Source organism: Aristolochia californica, unplaced genomic scaffold (assembly GCF_029961685.1).
Source record: "Aristolochia californica isolate CCGP_79_NKW_82.1479 unplaced genomic scaffold, dmAriCali1.0.hap1 SCAF_1, whole genome shotgun sequence".
Taxonomy (NCBI): Eukaryota; Viridiplantae; Streptophyta; class Magnoliopsida; order Piperales; family Aristolochiaceae; genus Aristolochia; species Aristolochia californica.
This window is the reverse complement of record NW_027181770.1, coordinates 3550652-3570808: the sequence shown is the minus strand read 5'-3', so window position 1 is coordinate 3570808 and position 20157 is coordinate 3550652. Positions and strand designations below refer to the sequence as shown.

Sequence of the window (20157 nt, the reverse complement as noted above, 5' to 3'; positions counted from 1 at the left end):
GGATTGGATTCGGCTGGGTAAAACCCGTGTTTCACTCGGACAGGAATTCTCCGAAAATCACTGTCATTATAAACCTGGTTTTCCCTTTATACCCCTAACACTTTCCGTCTACGAAGAAGGACGCGTATACTCGTGTTTTCATTTATTTTTGCCAGAAGCGAAAAATTAGGTCAAAGGTCAGATGACGCCATTGCGTGACTCGGGCGGTTCTTGTAAAAGGCGAACCTCCTGCGGGAAGAGCCGTACGAGACCGTCTCGCTCAATGGAGAAGAGGGATGAATGAGGCCCGACCGCCGGAGGTGGAGGGAGGGAGGGAGTCTCTCTCTCAATGTTAAGGTTTCTGTGAGGAAAAATAAACGACTCTTCGTCTTCGGTCATCGGTGGGCAGAGGGTTCTGACAGATTCCGTGTCGTCAGACTTGTTCGGTTATTATTTTCTGTGAATTCATTTACTAACTCCACCGTTTCTGACGGTAAATGAACGATAATGTATCTGCATTTCTGATCAATGGTACCACTGCTCAGAACCTCAATTTAAGTAGTTCCTACTTCAAGGACCCAGATTTGAATGTGGACTGACATTCAGAGGGCGTGGCTCAGCATCCGAACAAGCGGCGTTTTATGTTTTCCTGGTTAATTTTAACGGAAGAAGATGTTGGTGACTATTCTTTCAGAGAAATGGGAGCACTGAATGATCGACGGCGATCACCAAATTCAAAATCTCACCTACCTTTCTTCTGTGGTCTTTAGACTGACGATGATGAGAAACACAAGATATTGTCATAATTTTACAAATCGACATCGACGCGTTTGTAGTCCAACGGCTAGGATAATTGCCTTCCAAGCAATAGACCCGGGTTCGACTCCCGGCAGACGCATATGGTTTTCTACTTTTTTGCAATTAGGAACCCTTAATAACTCTCCGAAACGAACACCATATTATGATTCATATCACGTAACGTGATAAGCATGGTTGTTGAGTTCTATAAAAAATACACCTGTGAGCATAAAACGGACCCTGCATCTTATTCTTCCGTGCTCCGAGGACTAAAAATGGTTTTGTTTAAGGTACCCGTAACATGTCGGGTACATTTCGAACACAATGCATTACTTGATATCGGAACACGTACTGTAACACATGATTAAAGCCGGTGGCCCGCAGCTTTTTTCATCCTGCAATCAATTTGAACGTTTAAAATTAGCAATAATCGAATTCCAGATTTAAAAACCAGATGTAGCACAGCCCCTTTTATCCCATTTTCAAGCAACATTGGGATCAATAAATCTTGACATGACTTCTCAACAAACAAATTGCCACACTTGAGAACTGGAAAACAAACCCACTTAGAATTTATTGGATTCTGCAGCTTGTAATCATTCAAAACGCTGTCTGAAATGATACCTTGTTAGTCAAGAGTCATCCATCTTCAAACCACCGAACTGAGTTGTCCTGTTGCAGAAGCTTCACGGGGAGTATCGTATTTTAGTCCTCTTACAACATCAAAGAAATGTTTCACTGCTTCTTCAGGAGTTCCGACGAGGACACCATGGCCCAGATTGAGAATGTGTCCTCTCCGTCCAGCACATCTCACAACCCTGCCAAATGGTATTAGTTAGTTTTCTATACCAATATCACGTATCAATTAATGAATATATTGACAGACTTCAGGTTGATGGAGTCGCCACTGGGTTCCATTTCCTACTCGTAAAAAAATCATCTAAACTAATTTACTCTAATTCATACTCAAAACCAAACAAAAATCCAGAGTTCCTATAGGCCTAGCAAATATTTTAAAACCTTGGCAATACTTGGCAGTGAAGATTCAGACCCAGAGAGCGTAGCACTCCATCCAAGCCATGGAAGGGTCAGAAATATCGGTTAACTGGTGTATACCTTCTTCACAACAGAATGCATTTCCCCAACTATTTTTGGTGACAGGATGTTTCTGATACAGATCCTGTTCCCTCGTTGGCAGAGAATAAATGGCCACACTAACGTCTTTTGCTAGATGAGGAGGTGAAGAAGCTATATTTCTGGCTGAAGATTTATATGATAAAAGTGAGGGGATAGGAACTAGGAGCCTCATAGTACCTTTGATCTAAACATCAAGAGGCACTTATAACATGTAACAGAGCAGAGCAAAAATAACCTGTGAATTTCATCTGTCAAGGCAGGAAGAGGGCCAAATAGATAAGCTGGATCAACATTTCCTTGGACACTAACTCCATCACCCAATCGCCTTTTCCCATCAGCCATATCTACTGTCCAATCAAGCCCAATGACATCAACCCCTATTCCTTTCATGCGCTCAAGAAGGCCACCGTTACCATTTATATAGAGGACAAGTGGTGTGTCAGGACACTCTTTCTTCACTGCATTCACTATCTGGCATTCAGATTATGCAAAATGATGAGTAACAGTATAGCCAGCCATCAGGTAACCACAGGAAGGGATGAACCCAAGTAGAACCTACTGCATCAAAGCAAGCAAGCTTCTGTTGTTTCTTCCCCCTTTCTGCATAGGGACAGAATTTTAAAAAATGACAACAATATGAAAATTAAGTTAAATTGGTGCTGGAAGTACCTCCTCTATGTAAGGTTTTGACCAGAGCTCCCACATATGAGGTGGCAGCTGTCCACCCCATGAATCAAAGATCTGTATGCATTGTGCTCCAGAATTTACTTGAAAAATGATATAGTCAGATATTGCCCGTGTCAGGTGACAGAGAAGAGCCCTCAATACATGTGGGGCAGTATGGCACATGCCTTTAATATTTGTGTATGTACGAGTTGTACCCCCTTCGACAATGTATGTGGCAATTGTCCATGGTGCACCTACAAAACCAAGAACAGCTGCTTTTTCTCCAACCTAAACAAGACAAGTGAACTGCATGTTGAATCGAAAGAGATGAAAGAATATGAGGTCATTCTTGTATAAGGAACATATTTTCTCATTTATGCACTGTTATCAAATCATGTGACTAAATTAAAACATAGACCAGAAAATCCAAGCCACATCCTTTGAAATCAGACAGATATTAAACTTAAAAGCAACTTCATCACCAATTCTTTGGAAATACCAAACAGCTAACTGACTCTGGAGAGCTCTATAATATATCAGGAATAGCCTTGACTTTTGCATATCAACAAGCTCTTGCCCTTAAAATGCCAATCAAGTCAGAATTCTCTAAGAATAGGTCTTGCAATTGCTAGAATGAATGAGAAGAACAATAGAGAAGCTTCAGCACAGAGGGCCAATCCTAGTCACCCGTCATCCAAATTCAAAAAATCCTAAAATCTTGAATCCCAGTTGTCTAAAAGATGCGGTATCAACATAGATTAGAGTCAAAATATAAATATTGCCTATATTTCTAGTCTTATGAGTTGAATGAGCATCCAATCACTTCAACAAATTGGAATAGAACTTTCCATCTAGTTACAGAATCGATGTGACCAAAACTAATTGAATAGACTAACATGATTTTGAGGAGAAAAAATATGTACCTCCTTGCGTAAGATTTGTAGTGATTCTCCGACAAAGTGAAGTTTCTCAAGGTTGATAGGATGCAATGCTTTCAGCCCATCTTCAGAATGAATTGGAGAGTGAATAACAGGACCCTTTACTTCTTCTATGTCAAATGGAACACCAAATGCTGGTAAAGGCGTAAGTATGTCTGAAAAAATGATGACCCCATCGGGCTGAAAAGCTTTCCAAGGCTGCAAAGATATTTCCACAATGAGATCAGTTGTCTCTGATCTTTCTCTGAAGGATGGATGTTTCTCTGCAAGCTTTCTGTAAACAGCCATATACCTTCCAGCTTGGCGCATCATCCACGCTGGAGGCCGGCTGATTCCCTCTCCTCTGGCAGCTTGAACTAGAAGTGGATCTGAAGGTGAGAGTGAGAGAGAGAGAGAGAGAGAGTGAGTCAACTGAACCTTGAGAAATCCAAAAAGGAAATGCATATATGCAAATGCCACTTTTGGAGAAAGAGCAAAATAGCAGACCAAGTAAGACACACCAACAAACCATTAATGCTCGATCCGATTATCTCCAGGATGATCCTTAACTAGATGGAGTTGAATTTCTTCATCAGATTTGCACTCATTGTTCACAATGCACAAAATATATCCACAGGAAAACTTCAGAAGGTACTAGTGCGTGCTTCTAAGCTTCAAATTATCTCATAATTCATAAATTTTCCTATTGAATATAGAAGACTGAAGCGGTGCCCAACGTTTTGCATTTAAGCTTGTTTTTAGAGTCCATCAAAGAAATCCATACTATATACAAGCAAGCATGTAAAACAAAGAGATAAAGGATCACACACCCTACTAGCAGGTCTAAAAAGCAGCGCATTGCCATGAAATAAAACATTCGGCAAGTAAAATTTGAATTTACTGAAAAGTGTAAAGAGCAGAACAGAGAGCAAGGAAATACCAGTGCTGAGAGTTGCTCTTGGAAAACCTTGCCTAGATTTCGAAGAGTAAACCCTAATTCTCGCTCTTCCATTGCAAAGACATCCAGGCCCCAAAAATGAGGTGGACGAGCTCCAACGTATAGAACAGCAGCCACTGAAATAGAGTAACAAATGGTAACCAGAGTTGGATAAATATGGGTAGGGAGGAAGAAGGAGCGAGATGGTTGACTCACCTGGACAGTGGAGAGGAACTCATGTGAGAAAGGAGAGTAGTTTATCAGGAGGCGCTGTCGCCGAAAGGGCTGAAAATGGGGTTTTCGCGCGCGCTTCTGTTCAGTTAGTTCGCTTCTTAACGACCCCGACCGATAGCAGCAGATGTTGCGCCTCTCATCCGATCTCCAAATCGCGCCACGTCTTCAAGCGGAAATCTATCTTCTGATCAACTCTGAAGTTCGAAGACGCCACGGGCCTCTCACTTGCTCTTAACAGATAAAATAGGTCTACGTTTGGCCAATCATGAACTCCCTCTTGAATTAGAAATATAGCATGGTAAAAACTATAAGGTTCGTCAACTTTGCTGTAGTCGGTGTTCACGCATCTTATACACTTTTCTTTTAATACATTTTTATTTAATAAATATAAACACAAACTTTTTAATTAATTATTTTCCTTAATTTAATATTTTAATATTAAATATTTATATATATAAAAATTTATAAGAGGGAAAGGAGACTGAACTAATAATACCAACCAACCAGCAATTTCATAATTCTTTTTTTTCCAAATTGTATAATATATCTACTATGTTTTAGAAAGAGCCTATGTATTAATAGATAAGACTCGAGAAGTAAAAGTTAAAACCAATTTTTTAAAAGAATATAATTATACTGTTGAAAGGAGACGACGTGAACCCACCTCTCCCATCATCCCTCGTTGGTTCAGCACGCCTTCTTGGTCCCCTGTGCAAAATCTTTCACCGCAAGGGGCAGTTGCTTTGGGGAGGGGGTCGCCGTCTATTCCACGCAGCATACGGTAGTAACCACTAAGAAGCAATACAGCAAATGCTGCTGCCACAAACTTATATTGGCGACATTCTTTTCTACAGAAAGATAACATCGTCTAGAGGGGTCTGCATGTCTATTACCTTTTACTGATCCATATATTCAGTATCCTCCACAAGTCATTCTAAAGCGATCTTCAGCAATTCGAGAGGCTTTTCATGTATTGAAAGAGAGCAGAAAGCATAAGTCGCCTTCACCTAACAGCTAAAACAAACGTGAACAGTGACACCTTAAAAACAATGACCCAACATGGAAGTGAGGGATAAAATCTAAAAATCAAGTTCAACAACATAAATAGACAAATTTACCTTTGCTATATGTTCATTATCTATGAAGCGTTCTTTAAGAATAATATTATATCAAATGTCATATAACTGAACTTTGCTGTTTTTCTGGTACCAACTATAACAGCATTCCCGCCAGTAAAATTGGCAGAAGATTACAAACCCTTGTTTAAAAACCCACTTTGTCCAGTTGACCCAGCTTAAAATATACCAGAAAATGCATCCCATAAAAGCATCTCAATCAGTTCTTTCATCGTTAGTTCCCAAAATACTCCTCTGGAAGGTAGAATTTCAACCCCACTGCCTGTAACAGAAACAGAAACAGAATGAAGCGGGTTTTCTTTCTTGTCTTATATTGGATAAAGCTAAAAGTGACAATTTTAACCATAAGTTGTAACAAAATCATGAGGATGAACCGCACCACAGACAAATTGAGTTAATGCAAACAAAAGAACAAGAAACTAAACAATTAATACAGACACAGAGAATTAGTGGATGTGACTCAAAGGGCTAAAATAAATAGAACGGTAACCAGGACAAAAAAACTGAGAATTCGCTCAGTTTAGGGCTCAAACTCATCCAACAGAACTGGAATAGCTCCACTAGCATATTCCGTACAGATCATTCAGGGGCCATTGTCTATGAAATATCCATAGCTGGGATTGAAGCAATCAGATAATTCCTTTTTTGATAATTTTATCATGAAGCCAAGATAGTTAACATTACACGTTCAAAAATAACATGAAATAACATTTCATGGTAAAAAAAGTTATTGAAGAAAAGCAGCACAATACAACAAAAACAACAACAAGAAGCAGAAATGAAGAAGACTTTACCTCCGCAAACTTCTTATCAGCATCACTATGGTCAGTAGCTCTCCCAGCTGCATCCCCAACATAAAAGGATCTGAATGAAGAAATCACATTCATTAAACCATGTGAAGAAGTGAGCCATTGACCACCCAATAAATCAGGGTTCTGCCACTTGGAAGATTTGCCCAGGCGCAGCAAAGAGATCTCAGGTGGCCAACAACCAGTAAATTGGGCATTCAGGCTGTCACTTTGGCATCCGTCATATGAAAATCAATCATGAAATGTAATATGAACCCAGCCCCACATGCAAAAAAGCAAGACAATATAATGCCCTATCATGTATCAGTCTGAGGCACAAAGAACATCCTAGAAGGATCTCATGATTTAGAGCTACTCAAGCTTTACATTCCAAGCTTTACTGGAAATTAAGGATAAAAAAAGGAAGAACATAACACAACCTAGAAGAGATTTTTTACAAAATACTTTCATTCTGAAAACATTCAACTCCAGCAAATAATGCAAGACTTGCAAGTTTAGCACCTGGATTCTTTCTGACGAAACAGTTATACGTTTCAGTTGTCAATGCATAATTTTAGTGAGACTGAGCAGCCAATTATCTCAAACAGACCAGCAGCAAAATGAGTGGCCTTAGAAATCATGAGTCACTAATAATCAATTTAGATCCTAAAATTAGGGTCTTTTCCATCAAGAAAATAAGCATAAAACTCCTCCAAGAACAAGTATTTTTAGCTTGAACTAACATAACCTGCTCCTTTTCACCATTCACATTCAATCATCTAGCACTGAGGACCCCAAATATCAGCTCCAGCACAGTGTCCATTTCAAAAGACAGCAGAATTTATCCACTTGAGGACACATAATGGCATTCAGAATTTTTTTACATGAGAAAATAAATATTCACATGACTATTAGTACGTTGTTTGAAGCTTTAAACAAGAAGGAACTATGCTGAAAAGTTGCATATGAATAGAAAGGAAGATGAAATAACTGGTTCATATCGACAGGGAGGCCAGAGTTGAAGTATTTCTCCATTATTCTCCACATTCCAGGTTTTGGCTTTCGAAATGGATCATCAATTCCGTCTTTGCTTTTCCCCATCCCACAAGCTATAAAAACCTGCAGGAGAACATATTAAATAAGAAAAAGTGTTCAAAATTGTCAAGAACCCCTAATAAGTAACAATATCTGGTTTCTCAGTAGAAATAATAATGATGGTAATATTTCTTGGAAGTACATCTCAAACAACATCAAGTTCTCGGTTTGTTTGAGCTCGTCCTTCTAGGGATGCATGGACTTCCTTCTTTTAAACTACGATGAGAAATGGTTCAAAACGAAATGAATAATGGACTTTATAAGAAGAAGCATTGTGTGATAATTTCTGGTCAACATTAATTGCCCAATGATGATTGTGACACATTCAAAGCAAAAAAAAAACTTTTGTTGATCATTAAAACATGAATTTGAATCCACTTATTCTGTGCTGTCACCCATTACCTATTAATGGAGCTAGCAGATGATAAAGCAGAATGGAGGGAAATTCATTATTGACCCCAAGTCAACAGGGCTCTGCCGATATGATGATGGATATTGGGTGCTAAAGGATAAGTTTTTTTTGAAAAATAACATTAAAATCTCTTTCCAGTTAAACCTGAATTGGCACTTTGACACACTTAATGAAATTGTTCAGGCGTCCTATTTTGGAGTCAACAGCTTGCTGTCTCTTGTTCTTCCAGCGTTCAATGTTGGATTCATTTGTAAAGATAACCTGGACACAAAGAGATACATCATTAGTGGCATAAACTTTTCTCAAAAAATAAGTGGCACAGACTTCTTCTGGCTTAAATTATTTAGCAACTTCAAAATGTTAAACAGTTCAGCAGAGCAACACATTCTTCAACAAAAAAAGTCCAACTCCACACAGACTAATCCAACAGAAAGCATTTAATATTCATAACATGCATAAGAAAGAAAAGAGAAACAAACCAGCTTATAGCCATCCCTATACAAGCACTGGAGCTTTTCTGGTATTGAAGCATATAGAAGGGACCAAGCATCTGGACCTACCCTGAATGTGCAGAAGAAACTTCAACAATCAACACGCTTGTCTTTGCTTAGAGTCAATGTTCATCTGAAACGACTACAGTTAACAGTTAAAAAGGACATAGACCTATCAAGTTTTTGTGTGCCAATCAATTCAAAAGAATTAATCACTTCACTTCCATATGAAACCATAGATTAGATAATCCTAAACGACTTTCCATTGTTTTACCGCAGGGATGACTTCAATGGAATCATGAAGATAGAGATAAGTTGGAGACCATCTTGATGTGCATGAACAAACCACAATCTTAGATTACCCTGAAGGCCCCTTCAAGGTTTTCTGCAGAGATGACTTCAATGGAATCATGAAGATCAAGATACGTTGGAGACCATCTTGATGTACATTAACATCAAAAGACTTGACATGGCTAGAAAACAACGGTCCATACCCACTTTGCAGTGAAATTTGGACCAAGTTGTAGGCAGATGCAATCTTCTTCTTCCTCAAAGCCTTTTCCCAGATATGTTCAAGGGGTGTATAAAACCTTTATGAGTTGCTCCACTAGATTTGCATGTCACAGGGAACCGGTATACCAAAAGCCCACTACTGGACGTCACAGCAAAAGTGATGACCAAGCATTTCACAATTTGATAATTTGAAATCATGTTATAATAAGTGATTGAAGTTTTATGCCAGCTATCAATCAAAAGAAGGGGCTAGTACATGACATAGTACATGTCTAAATAAAAAAGAAAACACCTGGACAAGTATGTGCTGTTAGTACACAAGCTTCAAGAACGATCAATTACTTCAGTAATTCAATACATTTGATGAACCATTTTTTCATCAACATATAAATGCACAAGTATCTCCCAAGACATATCACTAACAGGGGGTCAGTGTGCAGAAACATTAAAGTCCTTGACTTTTACAATGTCTAACTGTAGACGGCATCAGTCTAAATCAGCATAGAAGGATAAAAAACAAATGAATGTTTTAAACTCTTTTTGGCTTGCGATTGCAAAAAATGGCCATTAATAAATGTGCAAATCAAAAGTTCAACAAGAGAAACAACAAAATTTAAAAGGCAGCTAATGATGTGAGATCAATCCAAACAGTGGCATATGACCTGCATATTCCATCCAAAATGCACATTGACTTAGCCCAATTTCACTGGAAACCCATCCATCAAAGCAAGATGGCACAATAGATTTGGTGCCCCTTCGGTATGTTTTCCCATTGGTACACATTTCATGGAAATGCGCACAATAATGTACTTTTTTCTTAAAATGCCAATTTAATAGTATGGATTTGTCAAGGATCATTAAGTATGAAGAAGAGAAGAGCATTTGTAAGGATGAACTTTGGAGTGTGGCAGAATCGTTTTACCTTCTCACAGATGTATTCGCAAGACACCCATCAAAATCAAATGCAGCTATTTTCTCCGAAGAGTGAAGGCCATCATCCTATGCAAGTACATAAACCATATGTGTATAGCAATGGAACTAGAAAAAAATAGAGCCAAAGCGACAAAGAAGATTGATGTAGATGACATCAGCATATCTGTAATAAACATTATGTTCATGATGATTCACTGATTGTAGACATGTGATTTACTTTATCAACTAAAGAGTACCCAAAGCTAGAGGGAAAACATGAATATAATCGATTGAGACAAACATTAGAGAACAGAACAAGATAAAAGTACATGGTCAAACATGAATAAAAATTTCCCGTACTCTTATGCAGCAACTGCTGAATCAAGAAGACCTTTGAAACGAGAACTGTGAAATTTTACACCCAGGTAAGTTTACAAAAAAGGATCTCAAATTAAAAAGCTACTACAACACACCATGCAACCAGAGCCTGCTTGTCTATTAAGGTGGAGTGTCATGCTAGTTCTAACAGAGCCAAATTCAACTTTTACAACTCACCCAATTGTAAAACATTGATCAACATTTCAAATTTTACTAAGGTTCAAGAGTAGGAGCAAGAAGAGAAAAGTTGAGCACCTGTTCCAGAAAAATAAGTGTTTGCAAAGCTTTCCACTTCGGCATGAGTTTTACATCCTGAACCAGTAACCAGACTGATATTAGAAGCTAAAACAGCAAATGTAAGATAAAATGGAGTCAACATAAATTTAAAAGCCAACAAGGAAGAAGATATCACCAAAAAGGAGTCCTTTTAAACTGCTTAAAATGGTTCAAAAGATTTTAGTAGAATCTCAGGTTCTTTTCAAAGCAGCAAGATGAGAGAAGGTCATCTGACCAAGCATGAAGCATGGTTTCGTTGTTTATATATATTTTTTTAACAAAATAGATACTTATTCAATGCAAATAATTCTTTTGAGAGTAATCTATAGTATTTTTAAAATTTGAACCCCAAAACTTGATGTTATATGATCATAGTCATCATCACCATTCAAGGCTGAAGTGCAGTTTCAAACATGCAAACAAGAGCTAAATAAAATAAAAGGCAGAAAACATACAACCTTATAGTTGTTTTTGACGTCAGCAGCAGAAAAAACTATCTTCACTTCAGCTTCCTTTCCATTTTCTGACAACTGAAGCTGTTTCATCAACAAAAAATGAGAAGATACAAGAAGTGGCAAATCAGCGTCTTCAGAGTGGTCATGTAAAGAACATCATATCGAGAGCAAAAGACACCTGTATAGATTATATTCGAATAAGAGTAACTTAGATGCGTCCAAGCTTAAGAACTTTTTTTAAGATGGGGTTAACTTTTTTGTCGAATAATATTGCAACTATTGCTATAAAAATGGAAATTAGTAGCATAAAAATAGATTGGTATCTTGATGGATACCTTACCTTTGGTTTCTTTGACTCTGTTTGCTCAGAATGGTCCTCTGGAGCATCCACTCTTCCATGACCCTGAAATGAATTAAAAGCTAACACAATACTAACAAAGAGAAGGAATACTGATAGAGTTGAGAGGAGAACATCCTTTAACAACATCTAGTCCAAATGCTCTCATCGGGGATCCCCGCTGACCTTGCACTTAATTAAATAGACACTATAACAAACTATCACTGCTTTTATTGTCTATCTAATTCCCCGTTACTGTCTAACTAAGAAAGCTCTAAATCCAGAAAATCATACGTTAATTTTGACTTATGTTTTGTAGTGCCGTTTGCTGACTTCATTGTTTATCTGAGTTGCGCACGATATCATCCCTCACCTTTTCATTGGACGAATTTGGTACTGTCTCCAACTTCTTCAGTGATTCCTGATCGCACTCCTAAATGCCAAGATGACAATGAAAAGACCAAAGCAATAGATAAATGGAACGTTCCTGGCTAAAAGCAACCACGCCAAAGGAAACTAAAAATCTTTACGATCTCCACACCTTCAGTGACGAGAAACCCCCGATCTCCTCTGCCGATACAATAGGCTGCGACCCGACGGGGAAGCAATCGATGTGGTGCCATTTTGTGCTATCAAACCCTCGAGGATCTCTACTTACTACACCCAACCTCAATGAATTTACTGCAATCGTTTTCAAGCATTTCTTACAGGAAGATCTATTGGACTTTGCATACTCTGCAATGATCTTCGAAGAAGCCATTAAACATCTCAATACAGGTTTTGACAATCGATGTGAAGAGCACGATGAGAACGGACGAACAGTGTGTTGAAGAAACCAAGGGTTTTGAGGTGGAAGCGATAAGTAACAAAGCTTTAACATGAAGAGGCAATAGTGATGAATTTCCAAGACGCACAGAGTTGAAATGATTTGAGAAGATTGTCTCTGACCATTTTGATCGATCGGAGCCGAGGGTGTGGAATGCTGGCGCTGCTCGACTTACAGAAAAATGAGGCGGGAAAGAAAAAAGATGCTGGGATGGCGGGGCGGGGATGACACGGTTAAACAAAAAAACAATCGGTAATGGGGGTTAATCAACAAAACAAAAATTTGAAGTTCATCGTAATCTTCATCTTCATTTTCATTTCATGCATCTACATGAACTTTATCTTCAAACAAAGTGTTAGTGTTTAAGAGTTCATAAACATTGGAAACCAGTTTCTAGTATTAGTGCCCCAAAAGAGAAAAATATGAAAAATAAGGGAATTAGTAACTTGTAATAGTATATTTAAACGTTAACTTAGGTAAAACAAATATTATTACTACACGAATAACTATTTTAATGTATAACTAAAATATATTAATATACTAATTATATTAATTATATATTATATTAGTTAATAATTACTATTTTTTGCATATTAATACAATAATTATGTAAGCCAATTAATTGTGCACATGATTAATTATAAAAAATTAGTTAATTATACCAAATAATTAATCAAATACTTGAGTTAATAATATTTTAATTACCACTATTAAATCACTAATATAATAGCATAATTAAAAATTAAATATAAATAATAAATAAAAAAGTATTTTATTAATAACACAAGATGGATTTTTTACATGGTATTAATTAATAATATATTTCTAAAAAATTAAAATTAATTAATTAATCAAATGCATACTTTAACTATATTGAATATACAGATTTGATATATGGTTACCGTAGAATGCCTTCTCAGAATTAGGGTCACAAGGGATTTATCGTGGGATTTTAGTTTATTCTCCCACGATAAATCCCCATGTTGTTTATTTTATTTATTTATGTATTTCTTTCGATAATAACTATTGAGTGAGGGGTCAATAATACTTCAAAAGTTGTAGTAGATGTGCCATTACACAGTTCTGTTGTTGGTTTCGTCTCCATAAATTAAATCAACTAATGCAAAATTTTAGTTGCAATAAGAAACATATGAGAAAAGCATCAAGTTGAAATTGAAAATCTCTATACATACAAGCGAGCGAGGTCTCTTCCCAAAACCTACACTGTTTTGTTGGAGTTATTGTTATATTTGGAGGATTGTACTGTTGCAGCGTTGCAGTTCTCCATAAAAGAAACCATGGGAGCATAGCTTTACTGTAGGTTGAACCATTTTATGATAGATAGTCTAAATAAGTTAGAAGATATTGTCTTATCGAAGAAGACTCTTCAAATAAGATTTGTAACATTTATTCCTTGTCAAAAAGAACTCGATATCAATCAACTAGATTCACCATTATCAAAAAATTTCAACAACATTTTAAAACATTTCAAAATTAATCAAACCATTTTCACTACTGCAATGCACTAAACAATGCAAAAACATATACATCAAATCCAAATTCACCGAACACCCCTGGTAGAGCCCCATATGACTTCGTAGTTACTACGAACTGTACCTCATCAATGATGGGGGTCGGGTTTCGTTGGCTAATAGACGCCCATGTAAGCAACTCAACTTTGTTTGAATTGGACAAAAAAACCCTAATAAACCCTTAACCCTAAACCATAAAACCCTACACTCCCTAAACCCTAAACCTTAAACCCTATCACCTCCTAAACTCTAAACACTAAACACTAATTCCAGAACTTAAAACCCTACACCCTAATTCCAGACCCTAAACCCAAAAAACCCTAGACCTTAAAAACACAAAATCCCCAAAACCTTAAAACCCTAAACCCCCTAAACCTTAAAAACCCTAATCCCTAAAAATACAATAAATCCTTAACTATAAACCCTAAGCCCTAATTCCAGGAGCCTTAAATACCGAGCACCAAACCCTAAAAATAAACCCTAACCCGAATCAAGAATTTAGACCCTAAACCGTAACCCTAAATCCCACAATTATGCACAAATAACCCCAAATTAGGCACTGAAACTAAAATTAAACCAAATAAAATACTAATTTAATGGAAAAAATAGGGTTTAGTCATACCTTCTGAAATTTGGGGAAAACCGAAGCTGAAGGGTGAAATCTATGCCTAAACGAAGTAGAAATTAAGCAATCGATGCCCAAATGTCAAAATCGAAGAAAATCGAAATCGAAAAGAGAGAAATCGAACGAAATTAGAAAGTATTTTGGGGGAAAAGAGAATAGCGAGGGAGAGAAGGGAGTCGGAGGCCGAAAGGGAGAAAGAGGGGGAAGAAAGGGAGGCCGAGAGGGATAAGAGAGAGAGAGAGAAGTGAGAGAGGGAGACCAAAGAGCGAGTCTAAGAGAAGAGAGGGAGGCACAGAGACAAGAGAGGGGGTGCGGGAGGGAGGGCAAACAAAATGAAGAGGAGAAGATTGAGAGACGGAGGCCCAAGAAAGAGGCCAATACTGAGAGACGGAGGCCGAAGAACGAGTCCAAGACAAGAGAGGGAGTAGAGACGTCAAGGGCGCAGGGAGACGAGAGGGACATCGATGGTTCGAACCCCGGCCTTTCCTTCATCCGGATGATTGGAAAAACAGTTGGAAACCAGATTCTATTTTTTATAATGTGGAGATGATGTTCCGCTTCATCTCCAGCATCCAGATGATATAAAGTCTGGTGCTCCACTAACGAGTTTATCTCCTGAACTGAGTAATGCGGCTGATCTTCATCTTCATCTTCAAGTTGACCGGGGACAACTTCCCATCAAAGGGAGGTTGAGTTGAGTTATAGATAAAACCCATTGAGTTATAGACTATACAACAGTTATAGAGAAGGATTCAACTCTTCTATTCTAGTTGAACGGCTGGTTAGTTGATAAGCGAAATCGTTATTTAACTCGTCCGATTTGTTACGAATTTTTATGTATCCGAGTCAAACCGAGTCGGAACCGCTATTCTGTGGGTGTCGACGCTCGGCACAAGATTGAATAGACCGCCCGAGCTTCGACCCCATCCGTCCCATTAATGCCCAGCCAAAATAAATGGTAATATACTTATAACTTAATAAACACGCGAAAATCAGTAGCCCCCGGGCTACATAGAGAGAGAATTAGGACAATATGCTTCCTAATTATTAAAAAATATTATTATAGGAACTTAATTTCGTAATAAAATATATTTATTTTTTTAAAAAAATTTTAAATTTATGATAAAAATAAATTATTAAATTAAATTAAATTAAATTAAAACTAATCGTGTATCCTCTTCCAAATTTGTTGAAAAATTAAGCCCTTATCGAAAACACACTGATCTCTAGATTCTCTCTAGTCTTTACCCTTCAAGGCAAACGACTAGTCACAGTTGTCGGAAGTTGGATTTCTCCCCTAATCTGAAGATTTGGTCGCTCGGTCTGTCCGGAAAGAGGCTGAAAAGCAGCTCGCATGCACAGTTGCCTGAGTCAAACCCGACACCACGGAGGACACTGAAATACTCATCAAGCTCAATAGTAATGGGGAACTGCAATGGCTTACCGGCGGACGGCGGTTCAAATCCCGCCGCTGCTGGCAACGGTCTTCACGTCCTTCCCGCGCACGAACCTGCGCCGCCACGGCCAAATCCTCCCCCGCCTCCTTCTTCCGAACCCAGGCCGCGGCTTTCTGGTATCGGGCGGGTCCTAGGCCGGCCGATGGAAGATGTCCGATCGACGTACATTTTCGGCAAAGAACTAGGCCGCGGCCAGTACGGGGTTATTTACCTCGTCAGCCACCGTGACACCAAGGAGGTATTCGCCTGTAAATCTATTGCTACTCGCAAGCTCATCAATCGCGACGACGTAGAGGATGTCCGCCGGGAGGTGCAGATTATGCATCATTTGACGGGCGACCGCAATATCGTGGAACTGAAGGGCGCGTACGAGGATCGTCATTCGGTGAATCTCGTGATGGAGCTCTGCGCTGGAGGGGAGCTATTTGATCGGATTATTGCCAAGGGACACTATAGTGAACGAGCTGCCGCTGATTTATGTAGAGAGATTATTACTGTTGTTCATAGCTGTCATTCAATGGGGGTGATGCATCGAGATCTGAAACCCGAGAATTTCTTGTTTTTGCACAAGGGAGACGACTCACCATTAAAGGCCACGGATTTCGGTCTTTCCGTCTTCTTTAAGCCAGGTAGGCTTTATTTCTTTGTTCCCTTCTGGCTACTGAATATCAAGAAGACAATATTATTTCATCAGTATTGATAAGGGATTAGTATAATACCTTCGGTTATCGGATTTTATCCCATGTTGTAATTATCTTATTAGGGAAAACTTATCTTTTTCTATTCTAAATTATATAAATACCACCTTTAATCAATTGAAAAGGTGTGGTTCACTTCATCCTGTGGTTCAGTTCAATATCTAACAAGTATAACTACGTGAGCTCCGGAAATTTGGATCAAGTTCGTTTGTAATTTCTCGGATGAAGCAAAAGAACTCTTGTTCGCCGGATGTAATGTTGGCCTTCCTGGGTAAGACTTGATGTATATCAACTGAAAATGCACAACCAGAAATCTTATAATAGGGATTAAGGAAGGTTGTGCAACTTAGTTTCTGATAATATAAATCGAAAATGCATGACCAGAAAACTCACTTTATGCCATAAGGAGGATCCATTATCAATTGTTTCGAGCATTGCACCACGAGTGAGTGTCTTATTGTTGATCGATACACCATGTTTGTTTCAAAGTCCTCTTGCTTAAGATGGAGTACGAGGAATTACCGGGAAGTTGTCACAGTTTTCTTAAGCGGCTGTTGTGCAAATTAGAAACAAACTTTTATTTTTTATTTTGAGAAGCAACTTCTTGGTGCATAGGTTTCTACTACTTTGAGTCTTGTTAATAATTATAAATAACTCTGAAGAAAATTGCAAAGTAGATATTAAATTGAAACACAAGACAACGTAAGTCTTTGAGACAAAGAAATGGTTTTCTGGAGTGGGTGAAGACCTAGTTATGCAGTTAGTTTCCTACACAATTAGAAGCCCATGTGAGACCCAGGCGTTTAACTCTCCCTATGCTTGGCCTAGGTAACAACTTCTTAACTTATATTCCCTACGTCTTTTGGCTTTTATCATGACGCCTATGTATTGGTAAAACGTTAGTTTTCTATTACTTCATTGCTGTTCTTCTTTTAGAATTGAATAAACTTTTTATTCAACATCTCCTGTATACCTTAAATTTCCGAGAATATTACTATCTTTAAGAAGCATGTGCAGTTTTCATGCTCATGAATTGATACAGGAGAGACGTTTAAAGATATTGTGGGGAGTGTATATTATGTGGCCCCTGAAGTGTTACGGCGAAATTATGGAGCTGAAGCTGACATTTGGAGTGCTGGAGTTATACTTTATATTCTTCTCAGTGGAGAACCTCCTTTCTGGGCAGGTGGGTTACAGCACAAATTGCAGAGTCCTCGAGTGAATCTCTCTTGATTTCTGTTGTTCATTTTTCTCATGCAGAAACTGAGCAGGGTATATTTGATGCGGTTTTGCATGGGCATATTGATTTTGCATCTGATCCATGGCCATCTATTTCTAGTGGGGCAAAAGAACTAGTAAAGAAGATGCTGAGAGCAGATCCTAAAGAGCGACTTTCAGCAATTGAGGTTCTAAGTAAGGTTTAGTTGCTTGCGCCCAGATGCATTCATAGGCAAGATCAAGGAAGTGTATTAGCTTCTATTCATATGTATCTGCGCAGTCAGTTGTAGGTCTCTTCAAATCATGTAGAATACCAGTTCCTTCAGATGTTTTATTGCTCCAAACACTATGAAATAGGAAAGAAAAGTGAAAAGTGCAAAACTCTTAAAAATAAAATAAGAGATTTTCAGACCATTTGCTCGATTGTTTTACTTTGTGCTATCTTAAGCATAATGTTTTAAAGGCATCACAGTTGATTTAAGGAAAAAGAAAAGACATCACAGTTCTTCCTAGCATTTATTGGAAGTTGTGACCTATCTTCCTAAGCTTTTATAGAATCTGGATTAATCCAGTTTATCATCGAAAACACTGCAGATCATCCATGGGTCCGGGTGGGCGGGGATGCACCTGACAAGCCAATTGACAGTGCAGTCTTAACTAGAATGAAGCAGTTCAGGGCAATGAATAATCTTAAAAAAGTTGCCTTAAAGGTGTCACCTTGCTTATTCTTTCTACTCAAGATTGTCAGCCTGACAGTTTGAACTAATAGAATCCATATTATTTTTTGACTCAGGTTATTGCTGAGAATCTTTCTGAGGAAGAAATCATGGGCTTGAAAGAGATGTTCAAATCTATGGATACAGATAACAGTGGATCAATCACTTTTGAAGAACTGAAAGCTGGTCTGCCAAAATTGGGCACTAAGCTTTCAGAGTCTGAAGTTAGGCAACTGATGGAAGCTGTAGGATCCCTAATCTTTATCTTTAAGACTCATGAATTTAATTTCCCTTTTAATGAATTTTGTTCTTTCAAGTGGTTACTTAAACTTTGACACCCTTTATCTTGATACTACAGTGAATAATTACTATCATGTCTCACATGAAGGGTGGTTCTTTTTCTCTAATTACTGAAAGCTGTTGCTACTATTAAAGCTGGTATTTTTGCTTAATTAAGTACTTATTCCATTTCAGACTGATGTGGATGGTAATGGCACAATTGATTATATTGAATTCATAACAGCAACGATGCACTTGAATAGAATGGAAAAAGAAGAACATTTGTATACTGCTTTCGAATATTTTGACAAGGACAACAGTGGGTAAGTATCCTCCCCTCAGTGCCCCCTTTCTTTTGGGAATGGTGGTGTTCTGCCTTTTGGCAAATAGATTGAAGGCTTTAAACTTTATTCACATGTAATTTTGGATCAATTATCTTTTGTGTTTTTTTTTATCACTTAATCTTTCTGCAGATACATTACCGTGGAGGAATTGGAGCAAGCCCTCAAGCAGTACAATATGGGTGATGAGGAAACAATAAAGGAGATCATTGCAGAAGTGGACACAGATCATGTAACCTGCCTTGAACTTTTGTCATTGCAATCTAGTATTCACAGAGACTTAAATTTCTCTCTTTTATTATACAACTTAGCTACCATTTTACGTTAAGTCTTACTGGATATCTGAGTACAGTTTAATTTTTAAGCTGCTGCTTCACAGTGACAGGTATATTTACAGCCTTACAGACAGTAGAGAGTCTCTTTGGAAATATATTTTGTGCCAAAACCATCAGATACAGTAAAACTTTATGCAGTTGAGTTTTTCTACTATAATGACTGGTTTTCTTTGTGGCAGGATGGAAGAATTAATTATGATGAATTTGTGGCTATGATGAGGAAAGGTAACCCCATCATGGTTCCAAACCGGAGGCGCAAATAATTCTTCAGTGTCAGGAAGAGGTGTATGGCTGGTAACTTCAGATTTTGGTATTATATAGTGTCTTATATAATTTGTAATGGATGTAAGCTTGCATGCTGTATAGTTTTGGTTACTTGTTTTTCTATCATTAGATTATAGTTAGTGTTCTATCAAATGGTATCTCTCCTGCAAATCCCATGTTAAAATTACAGAAAATGAACTACGGAACCTCTGTGCTAAATTGCTTTTACAGATATTTTGTTTGAAGGGTGCGACAGAAGCAATGGGAAAGAGATGTAGATCGTATTACATTGTGATTATTGTATTTTTCCTTCCAGTGTTGTTATCACAGCATTGATAACCTTTTGTGTTGATAGTTTTTACAAAAGTTAACATTAGTTTCAACATCTCTCTTTATGCCCATTTA

General features: G+C 37.9%; 3 protein-coding genes and 1 non-coding gene across 6 annotated transcripts; 2 read left to right on the top strand and 2 right to left on the bottom strand.

The window, feature by feature from the left end:
* Positions 1-805: 805 nt before the first annotated feature.
* TRNAG-UCC (transfer RNA glycine (anticodon UCC)) lies at positions 806-877 on the top strand. The gene has a single exon. It is a non-coding gene; the product is annotated as a tRNA-Gly (tRNA).
* A 37-nt stretch (positions 878-914) lies between these two features.
* On the bottom strand, positions 915-4771 carry LOC137956261 (uroporphyrinogen decarboxylase 1, chloroplastic). Of its 2 annotated transcripts, XM_068803676.1 has the most exons (7): positions 4651-4769; positions 4438-4571; positions 3504-3886; positions 2584-2868; positions 2150-2385; positions 1402-1595; positions 915-1172 (listed from the first exon to the last, which is right to left on the bottom strand). In XM_068803676.1, the coding sequence occupies exons 1-6, from the start codon at positions 4671-4673 to the stop codon at positions 1427-1429; spliced, it is 1230 nt and encodes a 409-aa protein (XP_068659777.1). In that variant the 5' UTR covers positions 4674-4769; the 3' UTR covers positions 915-1172; positions 1402-1426. The 2 variants fall into 2 exon arrangements, with proteins under 2 accessions (XP_068659777.1, XP_068659786.1); XM_068803685.1 differs by lacking the exon at positions 915-1172 and having other exon boundaries at positions 1224-1595; positions 4651-4771.
* Positions 4772-5792: 1021 nt separating this feature from the next.
* On the bottom strand, positions 5793-12502 carry LOC137956252 (polynucleotide 3'-phosphatase ZDP-like). Of its 2 annotated transcripts, none has more exons than XM_068803663.1 (11): positions 12003-12502; positions 11835-11894; positions 11465-11527; positions 11128-11205; positions 10649-10705; positions 10026-10102; positions 8579-8660; positions 8244-8360; positions 7584-7711; positions 6599-6668; positions 5793-6062 (listed from the first exon to the last, which is right to left on the bottom strand). In XM_068803663.1, exons 1-11 carry the CDS (start codon positions 12339-12341, stop codon positions 6054-6056), a joined length of 1080 nt encoding a protein of 359 aa, XP_068659764.1. In that variant the 5' UTR covers positions 12342-12502; the 3' UTR covers positions 5793-6053. The 2 variants fall into 2 exon arrangements, with proteins under 2 accessions (XP_068659764.1, XP_068659755.1); XM_068803654.1 differs by having other exon boundaries at positions 5793-6066; positions 12003-12498.
* Positions 12503-15699: 3197 nt separating this feature from the next.
* Positions 15700-20097, top strand: LOC137942734 (calcium-dependent protein kinase 1-like). The gene is made up of 8 exons (XM_068788474.1): positions 15700-16530; positions 17642-17785; positions 17860-18012; positions 18412-18527; positions 18611-18778; positions 19008-19135; positions 19286-19385; positions 19668-20097. Exons 1-8 carry the CDS (start codon positions 15867-15869, stop codon positions 19749-19751), a joined length of 1557 nt encoding a protein of 518 aa, XP_068644575.1. The 5' UTR covers positions 15700-15866; the 3' UTR covers positions 19752-20097.
* Positions 20098-20157: the final 60 nt, after the last annotated feature.